Source organism: Pan troglodytes, chromosome 12, assembly GCF_028858775.2.
Source record: "Pan troglodytes isolate AG18354 chromosome 12, NHGRI_mPanTro3-v2.0_pri, whole genome shotgun sequence".
Classification (NCBI taxonomy): Eukaryota; Metazoa; Chordata; class Mammalia; order Primates; family Hominidae; genus Pan; species Pan troglodytes.
The window spans coordinates 9,829,849-9,848,886 of record NC_072410.2 but is presented as its reverse complement, the minus strand read 5'-3'; the positions used below and the strand labels follow the sequence as shown (position 1 = coordinate 9,848,886).

General features: G+C 53.2%; 2 protein-coding genes across 7 annotated transcripts in view; both read left to right on the top strand.

Annotated features, from left to right (window-relative positions):
* ZNG1B (Zn regulated GTPase metalloprotein activator 1B) overlaps nucleotides 1-9,288 on the top strand; it is an 84,845-nt gene extending 75,557 nt beyond the window's left edge. For 2 of the 6 annotated variants that reach the window (XM_054677345.2, XM_063788830.1), the window contains 6 exons: nucleotides 3,541-3,619; nucleotides 4,297-4,520; nucleotides 5,522-6,584; nucleotides 7,428-7,538; nucleotides 7,738-7,806; nucleotides 8,975-9,288. In XM_054677345.2, coding sequence (XP_054533320.1) covers nucleotides 3,541-3,561 — 21 coding nt within the window. In that variant the 3' untranslated portion in view covers nucleotides 3,562-3,619; nucleotides 4,297-4,520; nucleotides 5,522-6,584; ... (1 more) ...; nucleotides 7,738-7,806; nucleotides 8,975-9,288. Of the gene's footprint in view, nucleotides 1-3,540; nucleotides 3,689-4,296; nucleotides 4,521-5,521; nucleotides 6,585-6,709; nucleotides 7,539-7,737; nucleotides 7,807-8,974 lie in introns of all 6 variants that reach the window. The other 4 variants (XM_054677342.2, XM_054677341.2, XM_063788831.1 and 1 more) reach the window with 4 other exon arrangements.
* LOC107973041 (mitogen-activated protein kinase-binding protein 1) lies at nucleotides 7,738-18,976 on the top strand. Its single transcript, XM_054677589.1, is given in 14 exon segments — nucleotides 7,738-7,806; nucleotides 9,559-9,740; nucleotides 10,029-10,078; nucleotides 10,081-10,161; nucleotides 10,377-10,432; nucleotides 11,613-11,849; nucleotides 12,699-12,865; nucleotides 13,080-13,225; nucleotides 13,340-13,537; nucleotides 13,708-13,792; nucleotides 14,054-14,328; nucleotides 14,553-15,167; nucleotides 15,590-15,675; nucleotides 16,315-18,976. Coding segments are annotated over 14 exon segments (2,475 nt in total). The 3' UTR covers nucleotides 16,543-18,976.
* Nucleotides 18,977-19,038: the final 62 nt, after the last annotated feature.

Sequence of the window (19,038 nt, the reverse complement as noted above, 5' to 3'; positions counted from 1 at the left end):
CCATCATGGATATTAAGAACAATATTCCAAAGGAGGTGTACACCCCCTGCGATACTGAGAGTAATATTTGGCTCTCCCCTTCGGGATATTAGGAACAATATCGCAGGAGGTGTGTACAACCCCTGTGATATTGGGAGTAATATCGTCTTCTCCCCCTGAATATAAGGAACAATGTCACAGGAGGATGTACACCCCCTGGAATATTGGGAGTAATATCATTTTCTCCCCCTCGAGATATTCGGAACAATATCACAGTGGGTGTGTACAGCCGCTGCGACATTGCCACTAGTATCATCCTCTCCCTCCCAGGATATAAGGAACAATGTCACAAGGGGTGTACACCCCCTACGATATTGGGGGTAATATCTTCCCCTCCCCCGCTGGCTATTAGGAACAATGTCACAGAAGGGGTGTCCACTCCCTGCTATATTGGGAGTGAGATCATCCTCTCTGTCCCTGAATATTAGGAACAATATCCCTAGGGAGTGTACACCTCCTGCAATATTGAGACTAACATCATCCTCTCGCCCCCTGGATATTAGGATCAATATCACAGGGGTGGTGTACATCCCCTGCGAAACTGGAAGAAATATCATCCTCTCCACCTTTGGATGATAGGGACAATATCACGGGGGAGGTCTACGCCCCCTGCGATATTGGGAGTCATATCATCCTCTCCCACCCAGGATATTAGGAAAAAAGATGACCGAAGGGATGTATACCCACTGCGATATTTTTCATAATGTCATCCTCTACTCCCTGGCAATTAGGAATAACATCATAGAGGGGTGTACACTTTCTGTGATATTGGGAGTAACATCCTCTACCCCTCGGATATCGGGAACAATTATATTAAGTATTAATATTCATAAATATAATAACAATTAATAGAAATCATCGATATAAATAATTACTATAAAGATAGTAAAAGTTACTACGGATTAAAAATATTAATGGTTACTATTAATAATTAATAGCAACCTCACTATTAATAATAACATAATGATATCGGTAATTAATGTTACTTAATTAAATCAATAAGTGATGTTGGTAATAAAACAATAATTAATATTAAGATTAATAACTAATATTGAAAATGACAATACTAATAATTAATTTTAATCATGCATAATCATATTTAAAATAATCATTGATGATTAATAACGTTATACTATTAATTAATATTACCATTGATAATTATTAAGACTGATGTTTAATAATTAGTAATATTATTAAGACTGATGCTTAATAATTAATCATATTATTTCTTCTAATACCGTAGGGGGTGTACACCTACCTGTGATATTGTTCCTAATATCCAGGGATGGAGAGCATGATATTAGTTTTAATATCTCAGTAGGTGTACACTCACCCTGTGACACTGATCCTAATATCCAGGGGATAGAGTATGACATGACTCCCAACATAGCAATGAATGTACAGCCACCCGGTGATATTGCTCCTAATATTCACGGAAGAAGCATAGGATATTACTCCCAATATCGCAGGGAGTGTACACCTCTTCTGTGACATTGTTCCTGGTATCCCGCGGGGGAGAGGATGATAATAATTAAAGTATTGCAGGCTGTGTTCACTCACCCTGTGATATTGTTATAAATATCCTGAAAGGGAGAGGACGATATTACTTCCTATAACAGATAGATATTACTCCCCATAATAGAGCAGGAGGTGTACACCCACCGTGTGATACTGTTCCTAATATTCAGAGGCAGAGAGGTCGATATTACTCTCAATATCGCAGGAAGTGTACACCCCCGTGTGAGATGGTCCTTAATAATATTCCAAGGCAGAGGGGGTGATATTACTACATTTATCGCAGAAAGTGTACACCCCCCCAGGGATGTTGTTCCCATGATCCTGGAGAGAAGAGGATGATATTAGTTTAAATATGACAGAAGGTGTACACGACCCCACTGATATTGTTTCTAATTTCAGTGTGGGAGAGGAGAATATGACACCCAATATCGCAGGGAGTAGAAACACACCTGTGATACGGTTCTTAATATTCAGGGTGGAAGAGGATGATATTACTCCCAATACAGACGGGTGTACAACCTCTGCACACTGAGGGTGTACACCCATCTGTCAAACAGCACATAATTTCCAGAGGGGGAGATATTACCCCCAATATAGTAAACAGGCTGTGAGTCCACCGTGGATCGTAATAACTCGGGGGGGAGAGGAGGTGGCTCTTACTCCCCATATCGCAGGGGGTGCCTACCCCCACTGCGATGGGGGTCCTAAGAGCCATGGGGGGAAGAGGGGCTGGCTCTCAGTCCCGGCCTCGCGGGGGGTGCCTCCCATTCCTGCGATGGGGGTCCTAAGAGCCAGTGGGGGAAGAGGGGCTGGCTCTGAGACCCCGCCCCGCTGGGGGTGCCTCCACCCTCTGCGATGGGGGTCCCAAGACACGGGGGGAAGAGGGGCAGCCTCTCAGTCCCGGCCTCACGGGGGGTGCCTCCCCTTCCTGCGATGGGGATCCTAAGAGCCAGGGAGGGAAGAGGAGCTGGCTCTCAGTCCCCGCCTCGCGGGGGGTGCCTCCCCGCCCTGTGATGGGGGTCCTAAGAGCCAGAAAGCTTAGAGGGGCTGTCTCTCAGTCCCCGCCTCACGGGGAGTGCCTCCCCTCCCTGCGATGGGGGTCCTAAGAGCCAGGGGGGAAAGAGCGGCTGGCTCTCAGTCCCCGCCTCGTGGGGGGTGCCTCCCCTCCCTGCGATGGGGGTCCTAAGAGAAATGGAGGGAAGAGGGGCTGGCTCTCAGTCCCCGCCATGAGGGGGGTGCCTCCCCCCCTGCGATGGGGGTCCCAAGAGCCAGGGGGGGAAGAAGGGCTGGCTCTCTGTACCCGCCTTGCGGGGGGTGCCTCCCCTTCCTGCGATGGGGGTCCTAAGAGCCGGGGGGGGGAAGAGGGGTTGGCTCTCAGTCCCCGCCTCACCGGGGGTGCCTCCTCCCCCTGCGATGGGGGTCCTAAGGGCCCAGGAGGAAGAGGGGCTGTCTCTCAGTCCCCGCCTCGCGGGGAGTGCCTCCCCTTCCTGCGATGGGGGTCCTAAGAGCCAGGAGGGGAAGAGGGGCTGGCTTTCAGTCACCACAGCTTGGGGGGCCTTTATGTTCTGGTTTTACCCAAGAGTCAGCTGATTTGCTTCTTGTACTAGCAGGGCAGTTGCTGCCAAGGCCCTCAAACAGGGGGGCCATCCTTTAGAAACCCTGTCTAGCTGTTTAGAGAGGTAGGCCACTGGCCTCAGCCAGGGCTCCACAGTTTGGGTTTAAAGTCCAGCTGCCATCTTTTCTCTGACGGATACAATGGAAAAGGCTTTGTGAGATCCGGTAGCCCCTGGGCTGGGGCTTCCAGAAGTTTTTCGTTTAACTCATGAAAGACTTGCTGTTGTTGGAATCCCCATTCCAAATGTTCCCAGTCCCCCCCCTTTTGTGACGTCATACAAAGGCGTGGCTAATCCTGCAAAGTTGGGCTCCGCAGTCTACAAAACCCCACAGCTCCTAGGAATTCTCTCACCAGGCTTCTGCCCTTAGGCTCCGGAAGATTGCAAATGACCTGCTTTCTTTCGGATCCCGGGCTGCTTTCGGACACCTGTCGAATAGTAAATCCCAAGTAAGGTACCTGCGGTCGTCGGCAGATCTGAGTTTTCTTCTTGGACGCCTAATACCCACAGCCCTCCAGGTCGATCCTAAGGATCTTAGAATCCTCGATGGGGGTCATAAGCCAGGGGGGGAAGAGGGACTGGCTCTCAGTCACCGCCTCGCAGGGAGTGCCTCCCCCCACTGCGATGGGGGTCCTAAGAGCCAGTGGGGGAAGAGGGGCTGGCTCTGAGACCCCGCCTCACGGGGGGTGTCTCCCCCCACTGCGATGGGGGTCCTAAGAGAAATGGAGGGAAGAGGGGCTGGCTCTGAGACCCCGCCTCGCGGGGGGTGCCTCCCCCCCCGTGATGGGGGTCCTAAGGGCCAGTGGGGGAAGAGGGGCTGGCTCTGAGACCCCGCCTCGCGATACGGATCCTAAGAGCCAGGGGGGGAACAGGGGCTGGCTCAGTCCCCGCCTCGCGGGGGGCGGCTCGCTCCCCTGTGATGGGCATCCTAAGAGCCAGGGGAGGAAGAGGGGGAGAGGATGATAATAATGTCAGCATCGCAGGCTGTGTTCACCCAGCCTGTTAAATTGTTATTAGTATCCTGAAAGGGAGAGGATGATATTACTCCCCATAACAGACAGATATGACTCCCCATCATAGAGCACGAGGTTTACACCCGCCCTGTGATTTTCTTCCTCATATTCAGAGACCGAGAGGTTGATGTCACTCCCAATATCGGAGGAAGTATACACCCCCGTGTGAGATGGTCCTTAATAATATTCCACGGCGGAGGGGGTGATATGACTACATACATGGCAGAAAGTGGAAACCCCCCAGGGATATTATTCCCACGATCCTGGAGGGAAGAAGATGATGTTACTTTCAATATGACAGAAGGTGGATGAAGTGGTGGACTGCCCCTCCACACCTGTGAGTATTTCTAGTTGGGTGGGACGAGAGACTGAGAAAAGAAATAAGACACAGAGACAAAGTGTAAAGATACAACAGTGGGTCCAGGGGACCGGCGCTCAGCATACCAAGCACCTGCACCGGCACCAGCCTCTGAGTTCCCTCAGTTTCTATTGATTATGATTTTCATTATTTTAGCAGAAAGGAATGTAGTAGGAGAGCAGGGTGATGATAAGGAGAGAGTCAGCAGAAGACATGTGAGCAAAAGAATCTATGTCATAATTAGGTTCAAGGGAAGGTACTATGACTGGACGTGCATGTAAGCCAGATTTGTTTCTCTCCACCCAAACATCTCAGTGGAGTAAAGAATAACAAGGCAGTGTTACTGCAAACATGTCTCGCCTCCCGCCACAGGGCAGCTTTTCTCCTATCTCAGAGTTGAACGAATGTACAATCGGGTTTTACACCGAGACATTCAGTTCCCAGGGGCAAGCAGGAGATAGTGGCTTTCCTCCATCTCAGCTGCAAGAGGCTTTCCTCTTTTACTAATCCACCTCAGCACAGACCCATTACGGGTGTCGGGCTGGGGGACAGTCAGGTCTTTCTCATCCCATGAGGCTATATTTCAGACTATCACATGGGGAGAAAGCTTGGACAATACCCTGCTTTCAAGGGCAGAGGTCCCTGCGGCTTTCCACAGTGCATTGTGTCCCCGGTTTATTGAGACTAGAGAATGGCGATGACTTTTACCAAGTATACTGCTGGTAAACATTTTGTTAACAAGGCACGTCCTGCACAGCCCTACATCCCTTAAACTTTGATTTTATACAACACATGTTTTTGTGAGCTCCAGGTTGGTTCAAAGTGGCTGGGGCCAAGCGGCTAGGGCAAAGCTACAAATTAAGAACATCTCAGCAAAGCAATTGTTTAAAGGACAGGTCTTTTTCAAAATGGAGTCTCTTATGTCTTTCCTTTCTACATAGACACAGTGACAGTCTGATCTCTCTTTCTTTTCCCTACAGGTGGACACGCCCCCACTGATATTCCTTCTAATTGCAACATGGGAGAGGAGGATATGACACGCGATATCGCAGGGAGTAGAAACGCCCCTGTGATACTGTTCTTAATATTCAGGGAGGAAGAGGATAATATTACTCCCAATACAGATGGGTGTACACCCGTCTGTGAAAGAGTTCATAATCTCCAGAGGGGGAGATGATATTACTCACAATATGGTAAAGAGGCTGTGAGTCCACGGAGGATCCTCAGAGCCAGCGGGGGAAGAGGGGCTGGCTCTCAGTCCCCGCCTCACGGGGGTGCCTCCCCCCACTGCGATGGGGGTCATAAGAGCCAGTGGGGGAAGAGGGGCTGGCTCTGAGACCCCGCCTCACGGGGGGTGCCTCCCCCCACTGCGATGGGGGTCCTAAGAGCCAGTGGGGGAAGAGGGGCTGGCTCTCTGTACCCGCCTCACGGGGGGTGCCTCCTCCCCCTGCAATGGGGTTCCTAAGGGCCCAGGAGGAAGAGGGGCTGTCTCTCAGTCCCCGCCTCGCGGGGAGTGCCTCCCCTTCCTGCGATGGGGGTCCTAAGAGCCAGTGGGGGAAGAGGAGCTGGCTCTCAGTCTCCGCCTCGCGAGGTGCCTCCCCACCTTGCGATCAGGGTCCCAAGAGCCAGGGGGGAAGAGGGGCTGGCTCTCTTTGTGGATGATTCTTTTTACATTCTCAGGCAGTTTTCTTTTTTCTTTCTTTTTTTTTTTTGAGACTGAGTCTTGCTCTGTTGCCCATGCTTTGCTGTATCTCGGGTGACTGCAACCACTGCCTCCCAGGTTCAAGAGATTCTCCTGCCTCAGCCTCCTGAGTAGCTGGGACTAGAGGCGTGTGTCACCACACCCAGCTAATTTTTGTATTTTTAGTAGAGATGGGGTTTCACCATGTTTGCCAGGATGGTCTCTATCTCCTGACCTTGTGATCCACCCACCTCAGCCTCCCAAAGTGCTGGGATTGCAGGTGCGAGCCACTGGGTCCAGCCTCTCAGGCGATTTTCATACCTGCATACTCTGATCACTACTCTGTTAAACAGTCAAGGAGGGTAAGTATTATCTTCAGATTTCCAGAGCTCTGTCTCTGTAAAGCCCTCTCCTCCTCAATATTCTGCCCTATGAATTCTAGCCACATTGGCCTTCCCAGACTCACAGTTCTGTCCTCTCAACTCAGGAAGATCTCTGAGCTCCATCTGCATTCTTTCTTCCTGTGCTGTGGCCTGGAAAGTTTTCTAAGGTGTTTGGGAGGTCAATTGTGGGGCTAGCCTCATTTGTTTCTCATTTCTTGAGGATCACTGCCTTTTGATGCTTGATTCCAGTTATTGATTCCCTTTGTTGCTTGAGGGCCATAGTTTCATATATTTTCTCCAGTATTTTTGTTGTTTTAGGTCAGAAAGTAATTTTGGTCTCTGTTACTCCATCTTGGCCAGAAGTGTAAGACCTAAGCATTTACACATCAAAATACTGCACACATAATTTTAGTTTAAGCCACTTTTTAAAAAATCTCCTTCATTTTCCATTTAGCATTCTATTTAGGGTATTACATTGGTTTTTTTGAAATTCTGTTATTGGCAGTTTCTATTGCCTATCAATCCCATTTAAAGATAGTGCATAGGGTATTCTAAAATAGCTGTTAAGCAAAGAGAAAATTGGGCCTGATAGGGTGAGAATCACAGCTCTAATACCTAGAGTGACCTTATAATGTATTGTCCAAAGGAGATATTTTTGACAGTGAAAGAGGGTGTTGTTAGTAATTATATCAGGACCATGGCCTAAACCAGGACTATCCCAGGCAGCCTGGGACATATTTGTACCCCATCTCTATTTAATGCCTTTATACAATTCTTTACTTAATTCTACCAGCCTTTATTGAGCCTGCTTTCTTTGTCTAGCTGAGTGCCACGTGCTGACATCACTAAGATCAATACAGCAAACTCTGAAAGATGGACAGAGAGACAGGAGATGGTCCTTTATAATGCAGTGTGATCTGTGCTGCAATAGAGGTGAGCACAAGGGCCTTACGAAGGCTCAGTGAAGAGCATGCTTGACTGCAGGGGAGGGCACTTAGGTTAGAAAAGATGAGTCAAAGTATATTCATAGGGAGCATGGGGTGAGAGGTGGTGGGAAAGGTATTCCAGACAGTGTGTGTCAAGGCCAAGAGCCAGGGGAACACAGGTGGGGCTTCTTTTTTTTTCTTCTAAGATGGAAGAGTGTTCTGATCAGCTGGAAAACAACGCACATGGGAAGCTGTACAGAAATGAGTGGGGAAAGGTAATACTTAACAGCAACAGCAGTTAATATTTAGTGCCCACTTACGACATGCTGGACACAGTTCCGGGTACTCTGAATATATTAGCTCATTTAATCTTTACAACAACCCTATGAGGTAGGTACTATTATTATCTCCATTTTCAGGTGAGGAATCTGAGGCACAGAGAGAGTAAGTATGTTGCCCAGGGCCACGCACCAAGTATGTGGTAGGTCCTGGAGTTGAATGCAGAGCCCCTCCACTCTAAACTCCTGAAAGCCAGATGCTACAAGGCGTTGTTATTCCAAGTGGAGGAATGCTAAGGACAGCATCCTGCAGGTGACCAGGAAACCCTGAAGCATTCGAAGCAGGGGAATGGCTTAAAACAAGGTGGTATAAGAAAGTGCTCCCAGAGCAGCGTGAAAGTCTGGTGTAGTGGAGGTCTCCGCTAGCCACAAGAGGTGGTAAGAGGCTGAGCTGAAGCAGCTGCAGCAGGGATGCAGAGGATACATTCCCCAAACCCTTATGGGCAGAGTCCTTTGGCTTCAGTGACCACGGCCAAGGGTGCAGAGGAGAAGCCCAAGAAGATGCCAGGTGTCTGGCTTATGCCCCTGTGTGAACGTGAAGCCTCTCATTGACATGCAGGTTACAGGAGGAAAAGCAGGTTTATTTGGGAAGGAGGCTTCTAGACCATGACTTCCATTTTAGCCATGTAGTTTTTGAAGTGCTTGTACAAGTTCTAGGTGGAAATGTCCAGGAGGCAGTGGGGAACTCAAAGTAGATCTCAGGAGAGAGGCTTAGGCCAGAGGGCTTGGGGAATCATCAGCATGGGGGTGGGAGGAGAGCTGGTATTTGGATGAGATTGCGGTGGAGCAGGAACAGAGTGGGAAAAGGTGGTGATGAACCCAGGGACTCCAGTATGCGGTAGCTGGCTGTGAGATTAGGAAGCAATGAAGGAGGCCGAGAAGGATGTGGGGGAGAAGCATCAATAAGGAATAAATGAGTTGCACGTGCTCCAGAGAGGCCAAATAAAGACTGGATTTGGCTCTCGCAGGTCATACACGAAAGAATCTTGGAACCAAAAGGAAAATGGTGGTGGTTTAAAGGGTATATTCAGTTTCTAGGTCTGCTGTCACAAAATACCAGAAACTGGGTGTCTTGTTAAAACAACAGAAATTTTTTCTCTCACAGTTTTGGAAGCTAGAAGTTCAAAACGAGGTGTTGGCAGCACCATGCTCTCTCTGAAGATGCTAGGAAGAATCTGCTCCATGCCTTTCCATTCGCTTCTGGGGTTTCCTGCAAGCCCTGACATTCCTTGGCTTGTAGATGCATCACCCCAGTTTCTGCCCCCATCATCACATGGCCTCCTCTCTGCGTGTGCCTCTGCATTCCCTCTATTCTTCTTCTAAGGACACTGACACTAGTCATAGTGGATTAAGGGTCCACTCCTAACTAATTACATCTGCAACAACCCTATTTCCAAATAAAGTCACATTCTAAGATTCCTAGGGAGAACATGAATTTTTGGGGGCGTGTGGATACTGTTCAACCTGGGACATGGAGTAAATAAATGGCAAGGAAGATTACAGATGACTTTAAGCTAAAGAGGGAGATAGGGTTAAATGTAGGACTTTTTTTTTCCAGGACGGGAGAGGTTTAAACATGTTACTACATTGAATAAATGAAATAACCATGAACATGGAGTGGCTAAAGATTCTGAACTAAGTGCAAGTAATTGATACACGTCCATGGATAAGGGGAACGAATGGCGCTAGCCATTCCACCTGCCCCTCCTTCAGCCAACTGTGTGGCTTTACCCCAGCTGCATATTTGTGTGGCGCCTGAGATCTGAGATGACCATCAGCATGAGGCACCGTCTGGCCGAGTTGCGCCAGCGTCAGCGGGGCGGCAAGCAGCAAGGACCATCCTCTCCCCGAAGGGCTTCTGGACCCAACCGGTGAGAACAGAATGTGGGCAAGTGATGGGTGGGTGTGCAGATGGCTTGCTGGGACCTCACTGCACTTCCTCCATGCTTTGGGCCTGCCATTCAGCAACTCTGTCTCCCAAGACCTTACCTCTCACACAAGGATCCATGATGTCAGCCTCTTCCCCCTGTTGAGTCTCCTCTCCCCCTATTGAGTCTCCTCTTCCCCTCATTGAGTCTCCTCTTCCTTCTTCCCCCATTGAGCCTCCTCTCCCCCTATTGAGTCTCCTATCCCCATGCCCTTCCTTGTCTCGGACTCAGGCACCAGGCCCCATCAATGCTGTCTCCTGGACCGGCTCTCTCATCAGACAGTGCAAGGAGGGAGAAGATGAGGGGACTGAAGAAGAACTTCCAGCACTGCCCGTCCTTGCCAAGAGTACCAAGAAGGCACTGGGTCTGTGGCAGTTGGGTGTGGGGGCAGACAGGTCCTAGTTGGTATGATGGCTAGATATGGTTTTTCTGAGACTGTGGGGTGAGAGCAGTGTGAGCTGAGGAAACTGAGGCATCATTGTGGCCACACAGGGTATGGGCTGATGGGGCCAGGGCTCCAGGGTTGGGTGGGGGCGGGGGGGCAGGAGACACTTCCTCTGACTGCCTGTTTCTGTCTAGCCTCGGTCCCCAGCCCAGCCTTGCCCCGAAGCCTGTCCCACTGGGAGATGAGTCAGGTGAGTCGCCATTGTTAAAATGTTCTTCCAAGGTTAGAGGAGGCAAAGGGAGCTGTGAGAACAGGGCTCTCTGGGCCTGGTAGGGTACTGGGGCATGGGGTCTGCCCACACGCTGCACTCCTGTGTCCAAGGAAGGGCTTGTCGGGGAAGTTGAAGCAGCTGGGCCGGTCCTGGGTGCGGGGTGAAGAAAGCCCAGGTATTTCCTTCCTGTGGACCAGTTGGGGTGGATGGAGCACAGGGTTAGTCAGCACTGGGGAGGTGGGGCACTTGTTCAGCTGCCTGGTGCCTGGAAGTAAATATCATCAGAGAAGAGCTCAAGGTGGAGAGGACAAAGGACCCCTAAGCCAGATAGTTAGAACTAAAATGCAGGAAATCAAGGATCCAAAGAGCGGAGATCTGGAGAAACAGTTCTAAAGACCCCGGTTAGGAGGTAAGCGGAGAACTTCCAGAATAGTTAGAGGGAAAAGGCCATGAGGGGACCCATAACTCAGCGACTGCCCTGGGGTGGCCAAAGGGGGATCAAGGTGTTCAGAGCAAGTTCCCAAGCACCAGTACCTTCCGTTGTCAGCAACAGTTTCACAGACTGATGATGCTGTGGTGTCTCTGGAGCACCCTGACCGGGCCAGGGGTCTCAGGCCTGGGCTATAGGTTTGTCCTTGGTGCTGTGAAGGGACTTTGGGGCCCCCAGCTATTGGAGTGATTGGGGTAGAGAGGCAAAAGGAGTGGTTGGGGTAGACAGGCAGAAGTGGCCTTTGCCCTGGGCTGGGTTTCTTGGGGGACTCTTGGTAGTAAGTGGTTGCTGCTGGGGCTGTCCTCAGAGTAGGAGACTTTTAGAGACCCCCAGCTCTGAGGCATCCACGATACCAGGTGAAGGCTGAGACTAGGGGTTCCTGTGCCAGAGGATGCGGAATGCAGCTAAGAGCGTGAACTCTGGAGCCAGACTAACCTGCAGGCCACTTACTGTCTGTGGGATGCAGACTGGTCACTTAAGCCCCCTGTGCTTCAGTCTCCTCATCTGTAAAACAAGGATGATACTAGTGCCCATTTCAAAAGGTTGCTGTGAGGATGAAGTAAGCTAGCATGTGTAGTGTGCCAGGCACATAGTAAGGGATATGTGGATATTTGTTGATCTGACTGTGTGGTTGTTGTTACTCCTCCCCCACCCCCTACCTCCCACCAGGCACAGGAGTCCGTGGGGTTCCTGGACCCGGCTCCTGCAGCCAACCCGGGACCCAGAAGAAGAGGGCGCTGGGTTCAGCCAGGTGTGGAACTGAGCGTTAGATCCATGCTGGATCTGCGGCAGCTGGAAACACTGGCCCCAAGCCTGCAGGACCCTAGCCAGGACTCGCTGGCCATCATCCCATCTGGTCCCAGGAAGCATGGGCAGCAGGCCCTTGAGACTTCACTCACTAGCCAGGTGAGCCTGCTTTCTCCCAGCTCTCTAGAGAGTTCCAAGGGGCCTTAGGCAGCCTTTGCCACCAGCTGGGACCTGAGCACTTGTCCAGCTATGCTTGCTCTGCCCCTGTGGCGCATGGGTAACCTGAACTGCAAAGCCAGGATGGGGGTGGCTGGGCTGTATGGTTTGGTCATCAGGATAGGCAGGGGAGGGGTTGGGGTAGAGAGGCAAAAGTGGCCTTTGCCCTGGGCTGGGTTTCTTGGAGGACTCTTGGTATTAAGTGGTAGCTGGAGGTTGGCAGCCCAGAGTGCTAATACAGTTCATCCAGAAGCTCACATCAGCAACTGGAGCCCAGCCTGGCTTCTCGATGTCTGTCCTTCAGCTTCCCCTTGAATGAGTGCACACCGCATCCTTACTCACCTCCACCTCTTCTCCAAGGGGAGGGTTGGCCCCCAGGATACTCAGGGCTGACCCCCCAGCTACCACTGCCTCATCTGTCACCTCTGCTCTGTTAACATCCCTTTGTGTGTTCCCAGAATGAAAAGCCCCCTCGGCCTCAGGCTTCCCAACCTTGTTCCTATCCCCATATTATCCGATTATTGTCACAAGAGGAAGGGGTCTTTGCCCAAGATCTGGAAACTGCACCCATTGAAGATGGTATTGTCTACCCGGAGCCAAGTGAAAACCCCACCATGGATACCAGGCAAGGATCCTGCCCCAGCCAGACCTCATGCCCCCGTCTTCCCCTCCCTATGAGTGTTCTTTAGTCGAGGGAGGGTTGGCCCCCAGGATACTCAGGGCTGACCCCCCCAGCTACCACTGCCTCATCTGTCACCTCTGCTCTGTTAACATCCCTTTGTGTGTTCCCAGAATGAAAAGCCCCCTCGGCCTCAGGCTTCCCAACCTTGTTCCTATCCCCATATTATCCAATTATTGTCACAAGAGGAAGGGGTCTTTGCCCAAGATCTGGAACCTGCACCCATTGAAGATGGTATTGTCTACCCGGAGCCTAGTGACAACCCCACCATGGATACCAGGCAAGGATCCTGCCCTAGCCAGACCTCGTGCCCCCATCTTCCCCTCCCTATGAGTGTTCTTTAGTCGAGGGAGGGTTGGCCCCCAGGATACTCAGGGCTTTCCTTCCAGCTCACCACTGCCTCATCCCTCACCCTGATCACAGGCAGGAGTCCAGCGGGGCTGCTGCCTACCCCTGCTCACTGCCTTTTCTTCTCCCTGCTGGAATCCTGACAGTGAGTTCCAAGTGCAGGCTCCAGCCCGGGGAACTCTGGGAAGAGTGTACCCAGGCAGCAGGAGCTCAGAAAAGCACAGCTCTGACAGTGCCTGCTCTGTGGATTACAGCAGCAGCTGCCTTTCCAGCCCAGAGCACCCCACTGAAGGTGAGGCTGTAGCCTGGAGGGAGGGGCCATGGGGGGTGGGGCCTGGAGGTGGGTGGGGAGGCTCTGGCAACAGATGGGTGCAGTGCGATGCCTCTCTCCCCTCCCCACACCCAGACTCTGAGAGCACGGAGCCCCTCAGTGTGGATGGCATCTCCTCAGACCTTGAAGAGCCAGCTGAGGGCGATGAAGAAGAGGAAGAAGAGGAGGGAGGCATGGGCCCCTATGGGCTACAGGAGGGCAGCCCCCAGACTCCAGACCAGGAGCAGTTTCTAAAACAGCACTTTGAGACTCTGGCCAGTGGAGCTGCTCCAGGTGTGGTCAGAGGGCCAGCATTTAGTGCCTGCAATTTGCCCTTCTCCCCTCCTTGCCTACCTGAGAGGAGGGTCCCAGGGTATAGGCTGTGGCTGGGGGTCTCAAGGAGGCAAAAGCTGGGGCAAGGGCTTGGTTTTTGCCCCAATTCATGATTTCTCTGACCTTGGTAGGGGCCCCAGTGCAGGTCCCAGAGAGGTCAGAGTCTCGGAGTATCTCTTCACGATTCCTGTTGCAAGTACAGACCCGCCCACTCAGGTACAGAGGCCCCCTACCCCCCAGCAGCAGCTCTGGCTCTCCTGGCCTCCCAGGGCTGCTGCCCTCTCCTCTCCAGTGTTCTGTCTCTCCATGCGCGGGGTGTTTTGCACTCCCGGTTTTGGGCTAACTGGCCTTTCCCCAGCCCTATCTGGCTTTGTGCTGGTTCTCTCCTAGTGCCCTGGTGCTATGAGTTTCTCGCCATTTTGGCAGGGAGGAGCATTGAGCCTTCTCTGGGCCTTCTCCCACATTTCCTCCCTGTAGGGAAGCCTCCTCAAGCCTGGCACTGATGTCGAGACCAGCCCAGGTGCCACAGGCATCTGGTGAGCAGCCGAGAGGCAATGGTGCCAATCCCCCTGGAGCACCCCCGGAGGTGGAACCGTCCTCTGGCAACCCCAGCCCCCAGCAGGCAGCCTCTGTGCTGTTGCCACGATGCCGTCTCAACCCTGACAGCAGCTGGGCTCCCAAGAGAGTGGCCACAGCCAGCCCCTTTTCTGGACTCCAGAAGGCCCAGTCTGTGCACAGTCTGGTGCCACAGGGTGAGGAGCCTGATGGGTTCAGTGCCAGGGTGCAGGGTGTATGGAACACATGTACATGCTGGAGGAGGGAGGGCCTGGTGTGGCCCTGATGTGCCACTGTGCTGGCCACTAGGTGTCCCTTAATGGGCATGTGGAGGGGAACAGCAGCTCTTCGGGATTGGGTGTTGGCACCTGGGATGCCTTCCTCAACACCTGACCTGTGTATACCTCTGTCTCCTTTGCAGAAAGACATGAGGCCAGTCTGCAGGCCCCTTCACCAGGCGCACTGCTGTCTCGGGAGATCGAAGCTCAGGATGGTCTGGGCTCCCTGCCCCCAGCTGATGGCCATCCGTCTCGGCCTCACTCCTATCAGAACCCCACCACCAGTTCCATGGCCAACATATCCCGCAGTATCTCTGTTGGGGAGAACCTGGGCCTGGTGGCTGAACCTCAAGCTCATGCCCCCATCCGAGTCTCACCACTCAGCAAGCTGGCCCTGCCCAGCCGGGCTCACCTGGTCCTGGACATCCCCAAACCACTGCCTGACCATCCTACCCTGGCTGCATTCTCTCCTGTCACCAAAGGCCGGGCCCCTGGTGAGGCAGAAAAGCCTGGCTTCCCGGTGGGCCTAGGAAAAGCTCACAGTACAACTGAGAGATGGGCCTGTTTGGGGGAGGGCACCACTCCCAAGCCTAGGACAGAGTGCCAGGCTCATCCTGGGCCCAGCAGCCCCTGTGCCCAGCAACTGCCAGTCAGCAGCCTCTTCCAAGGCCCTGAAAACTTGCAGCCCCCACCCCCTGAGAAGACTCCCAACCCCATGGAATGCACCAAGCCAGGGGCAGCCCTGAGCCAGGACTCAGGTGTGCACCGCTCCCCAGCTCTCATCTCCTGCCCCATCCTTACTCTCCCCTCTCTGTTGGCCGCTGTCTGGCTCCATCCCATTTCTGTGGGTACAGCTTCTGGTGTTTCTTGTCCTGTCTGCTCCTGTCGCAGGTCCGTAAGTCACACCCCTGATGGTGAGACCCTCCTGCTAACCTTCATGATTTCCTTGTGACTCACTTGCCCATTCAGTGGCTTCTGAACTTGGGGCTGGCCGTCTCCTCTGGACCTTGTTTGTGTGGTGTTGGGGAGGCCGTTGGAAGAGAAGCCAAGAGGAAGGGACTGAGGGCAAGTGGGGGGTGCAATGCTGAGGGCTAGGTCCCTCCCGCTCTGAGTGTCTTGGGTGCAGAGGCCTGAAAGGGCTACATGCTGGGCCTCACTGAGCTGTATCCGTCTCTTTCAGAGCCAGCGGTGAGCCTGGAGCAGTGTGAGCAGCTGGTGGCAGAGCTCCGCGGCAGCGTGCGCCAGGCAGTGCGGCTCTACCACTCGGTGGGTATTAGGTGCCCCCCGGCAGGAGGGCGGGCACATCAGTAGTGCTGGGTGTTTCAGATAAGCATGTCCAGAACAGTATGCTAAGGCTCTTGTGCTGACAGGATGGCACACTCAAGAACATCTTGGGCAGCATAGGTGAGGGGGTTAGAGGCCAGGCTAGCCTCTTGTACCGGGCACCTGCGGTCATTTCTGGTTAAGAGCTGGAGACTTCCCTCAGGAGGTGAGGCCTGAAGAGACCACACCTCCCAGTTGGCTCAGGACAATCCCAGTTTATGTCGTTGTCCCAGTGTAATTATTAATGGCATCCTTTTTCATATCCATGAATTATTTGGCCCCCTTAGACATAGGGGACAGTCCAACAAGGCCCAAACTTTGAAAGAGAAAGCAGATTCTGCCGGAGTTGTCGTAAGGAGTTGCTTATAAGATGTAGACGGTTCTGCAATCCAATGGGTTCCTCCTTGGGCGTCACCCCCAGAGTCTGCCTGCATCCCATGTTCCCTGGCCATACATGCTGATCTTGGCGGGTAGAGTTCCCAGCTAGTCCCTTCTGAGGCAGGCTGGACCCAGGTGGGGCCCCTCCCTTTTATATGTCTGTTGACAGGCTCCTCCACCTCACTTCTGGGGGTGCTGTTTCAGGTGGCTGGCTGCAAGATGCCCTCAATAGAGCAAAGTCGGATTGCCCAGCTCCTCAGAGACACCTTCTCTTCAGTGCGACAGGAGCTGGAAGCTGTGGCTGGGGCAGTGCTGTCCAGCCCAGGCAGCAGCCCTGGGGCTGTGGGAGCCGAGCAGACACAGGCCCTGCTGGAGCAATACTCAGAACTGTTGCTTCGAGCCATGGAATGGCGTATGGAAGGCAAACTCTGAGTTCTAGAAGCCTGTCCCAAGTGAATGAATGCCCCAGCGATTCCAAACTGCAGCCCCTCTGCCCCTCACCAAAACCTGCGGGGCTGCTTGGAGTGGAAAGCAGGGAGCAGTGTTCAGAGGCAAAGCAGCCTTCCCAGCCGCTCCTCGTGGGGGGCCTGTATTTATTAATTTATTTCCCTGACTGTTGCCTCACTTCCTTGGAACTCCTGCCTCCACAGCCCCTCCAGTGGCAGGGACAGGTCTTGGGTCTTTGTCATCTTGGTGCTGTGAGAGGTAGGAGGGCAGCCTGCCCCATCTAGGAATCTGGGAAGGGCTGGCCCTCTCTTAGAAGCCATTTGAAATTACTGCAGGGATTAGTTCCCTGTGGTGGAGCATACACAGGATACTCTGGGGTTGAGGTGAGAGGTGATGTGGTATTCAGTGCCCGTCAGCCAACTGTGGGCCTTCACCTCTACCTGCACTTCCCCTCTCACACCAGCTGCACTCCCCTGGCTGCCAGAGCAGGGTGGTTTTCCCCAATACCTGGCAGCTCAGAAAGGCAGAGCCATCTGGCCGTCCAGGGTGTCCCCAGCCATCAGGAGACTTGAGTTGGTATTTGGACCTGAGCCCGCACATTCCACTCCCATTTTCCCTCCAAGAGGGGCCCAGCATTGTATTTCCCTGTGACCCCTTACTCTCCTGGCCAGAACTTGAGCCAGCTGTGGGACGTTGCTGCAGGACAGTAAGCCCTCACCTGGGCAAACATGAAGCTCTGGCCTCCTTTCCTCAGCCCCTTGTTCTTCCCTGTCCTCCACCCTGGACCCCAGCCGGCTGCTGGAGCCCAGAGGCCACCTTCTCCCTGCATCCTGAATGATGCTTAGTCAGAAGCCTGTGTTGGAACATCCCTCGTTTACAGGGCGCTGGCCTACCTCCTGAGGACCTTGGCCACAGATGAGATCACACGCATGCACGCGCACACATGTACACACACCTACCTGCACAGCACGCTGTTGAGTGTTGGTTGCCAGAGTATCCGGCTGGCTGCTGTGTGCCTGGTTTCCTCACATCCTGCCTCAGCTTCACCACCCTGGCTTATGTGGAACACCTATCAGGGAGCAGAAAAGGGGTGCAGTACACTAAGTGAACCCAGATTCTGGATTCTTGGTGTCCACAGCCTAGCTGATACGAGATGGCCCATAGGACACCTGGTTTAGGTAGAAGGAGCCTCCTCAAAGGCAGTGCTGGGCACCCACGGGTGTGCTGGATACTGGAGTTTGAGAGGAGGGAGGTGCTGGGGCCAAAGGAGACACTAGAAAAATGGTAGATGGGACAGGTAAGTGGCAGAGGTGAGGGGATAAGTTAGAATGTAAAAGGGCAGTAATTAGGGGTGAGGGAAAGGAGATAGGGGACCCTAGGAGGTAGAGTGGGACCATGTCATGAGGCAGTTGAAGAGTTGAGGAAAGGTTTTTCTGGGCCCTACTGCTCCCCTCTGCTGCAGGTAAGTCAGAGCAGCTTTACCACAGCTTCAGGCCACGAGAGCCCCTTCACCCGCCCTGCTGCGCCATAGGCAGAGGCTTATAAAGAAATGGGTTCCGGGCCAGGTGTGGTGGCTCAAGCCTGTAATCTCAGCACTTTGGGAGGCCGAGGCGGGTGGATCACGAGGTCAGGTGATCGAGATCAGCCTGGCCAACATGGTGAAACCCTGTCTCTACTAAAAATAAAAAAATTAGCTGGGCTTGGTGGTGGGCGCCTGTAATCCCAGCTACTCGGGAGGTTTAGGCAGGAGAATCGCTTGAACCCTGGAGGTGGAGGTGGAGGTGGAGGTTGCAGTGAGCCGAGATCGCGCCATTGCACTCCAACCTAGGTGACAAAGCTACACGCCATCTCAAAAAAAAAAAAAGAAAGAAAAAAGAAAAAGGGTTACAAAAGCTTCCCAGCTCCGGGGCATCAGCCTGAGTGCGCTTGAGCTGCTCCAAACCTGGCCCTTCCCCACTCCTCTAGCATCGCCACCCGCATGGCCCTGGAACTCCCGCGGCGGCGGGGGCGGGCCCGTGCCTGCTGTGCCCCCACTTCCCACACCAGCCGCGCCCACCGCAGGTGGGACTCAGGTTCGCCCTCTGGGCCAGGTCCTTCACGAGGAGGCAGCTACCCTTCGCCAGAAGTTTGTGAGAATGTGGCCGCCCTTTTCCTGCCCTCTGCCCCATGTGGGTGGGGGGCCTTGTGGCCCGGCCGGCGCCCCATCCCCTTCTGCATGTCTGAGGCCACCGGCAACCGCCGCCCCACTCCAGATTTGCCCCCGCCCTGTTTTGAAAGCCCCTTATTTATAACTTTTATACTTTGTGCAGGTCGCGGCGCTTCCCGCCTCATCCTCGGCTGCATGGGGCGGGGGGGCTGTTTTTAACGTGCCCGTTTGTACTGATGTATGAACTTGTCAATAAACACAATTGTTTGTTAACCCTGGGATGCCGGCCCAGTGGGGCAGGCCGAAGCGGGCGCTGCCAGTCGCTCCACCGCTTC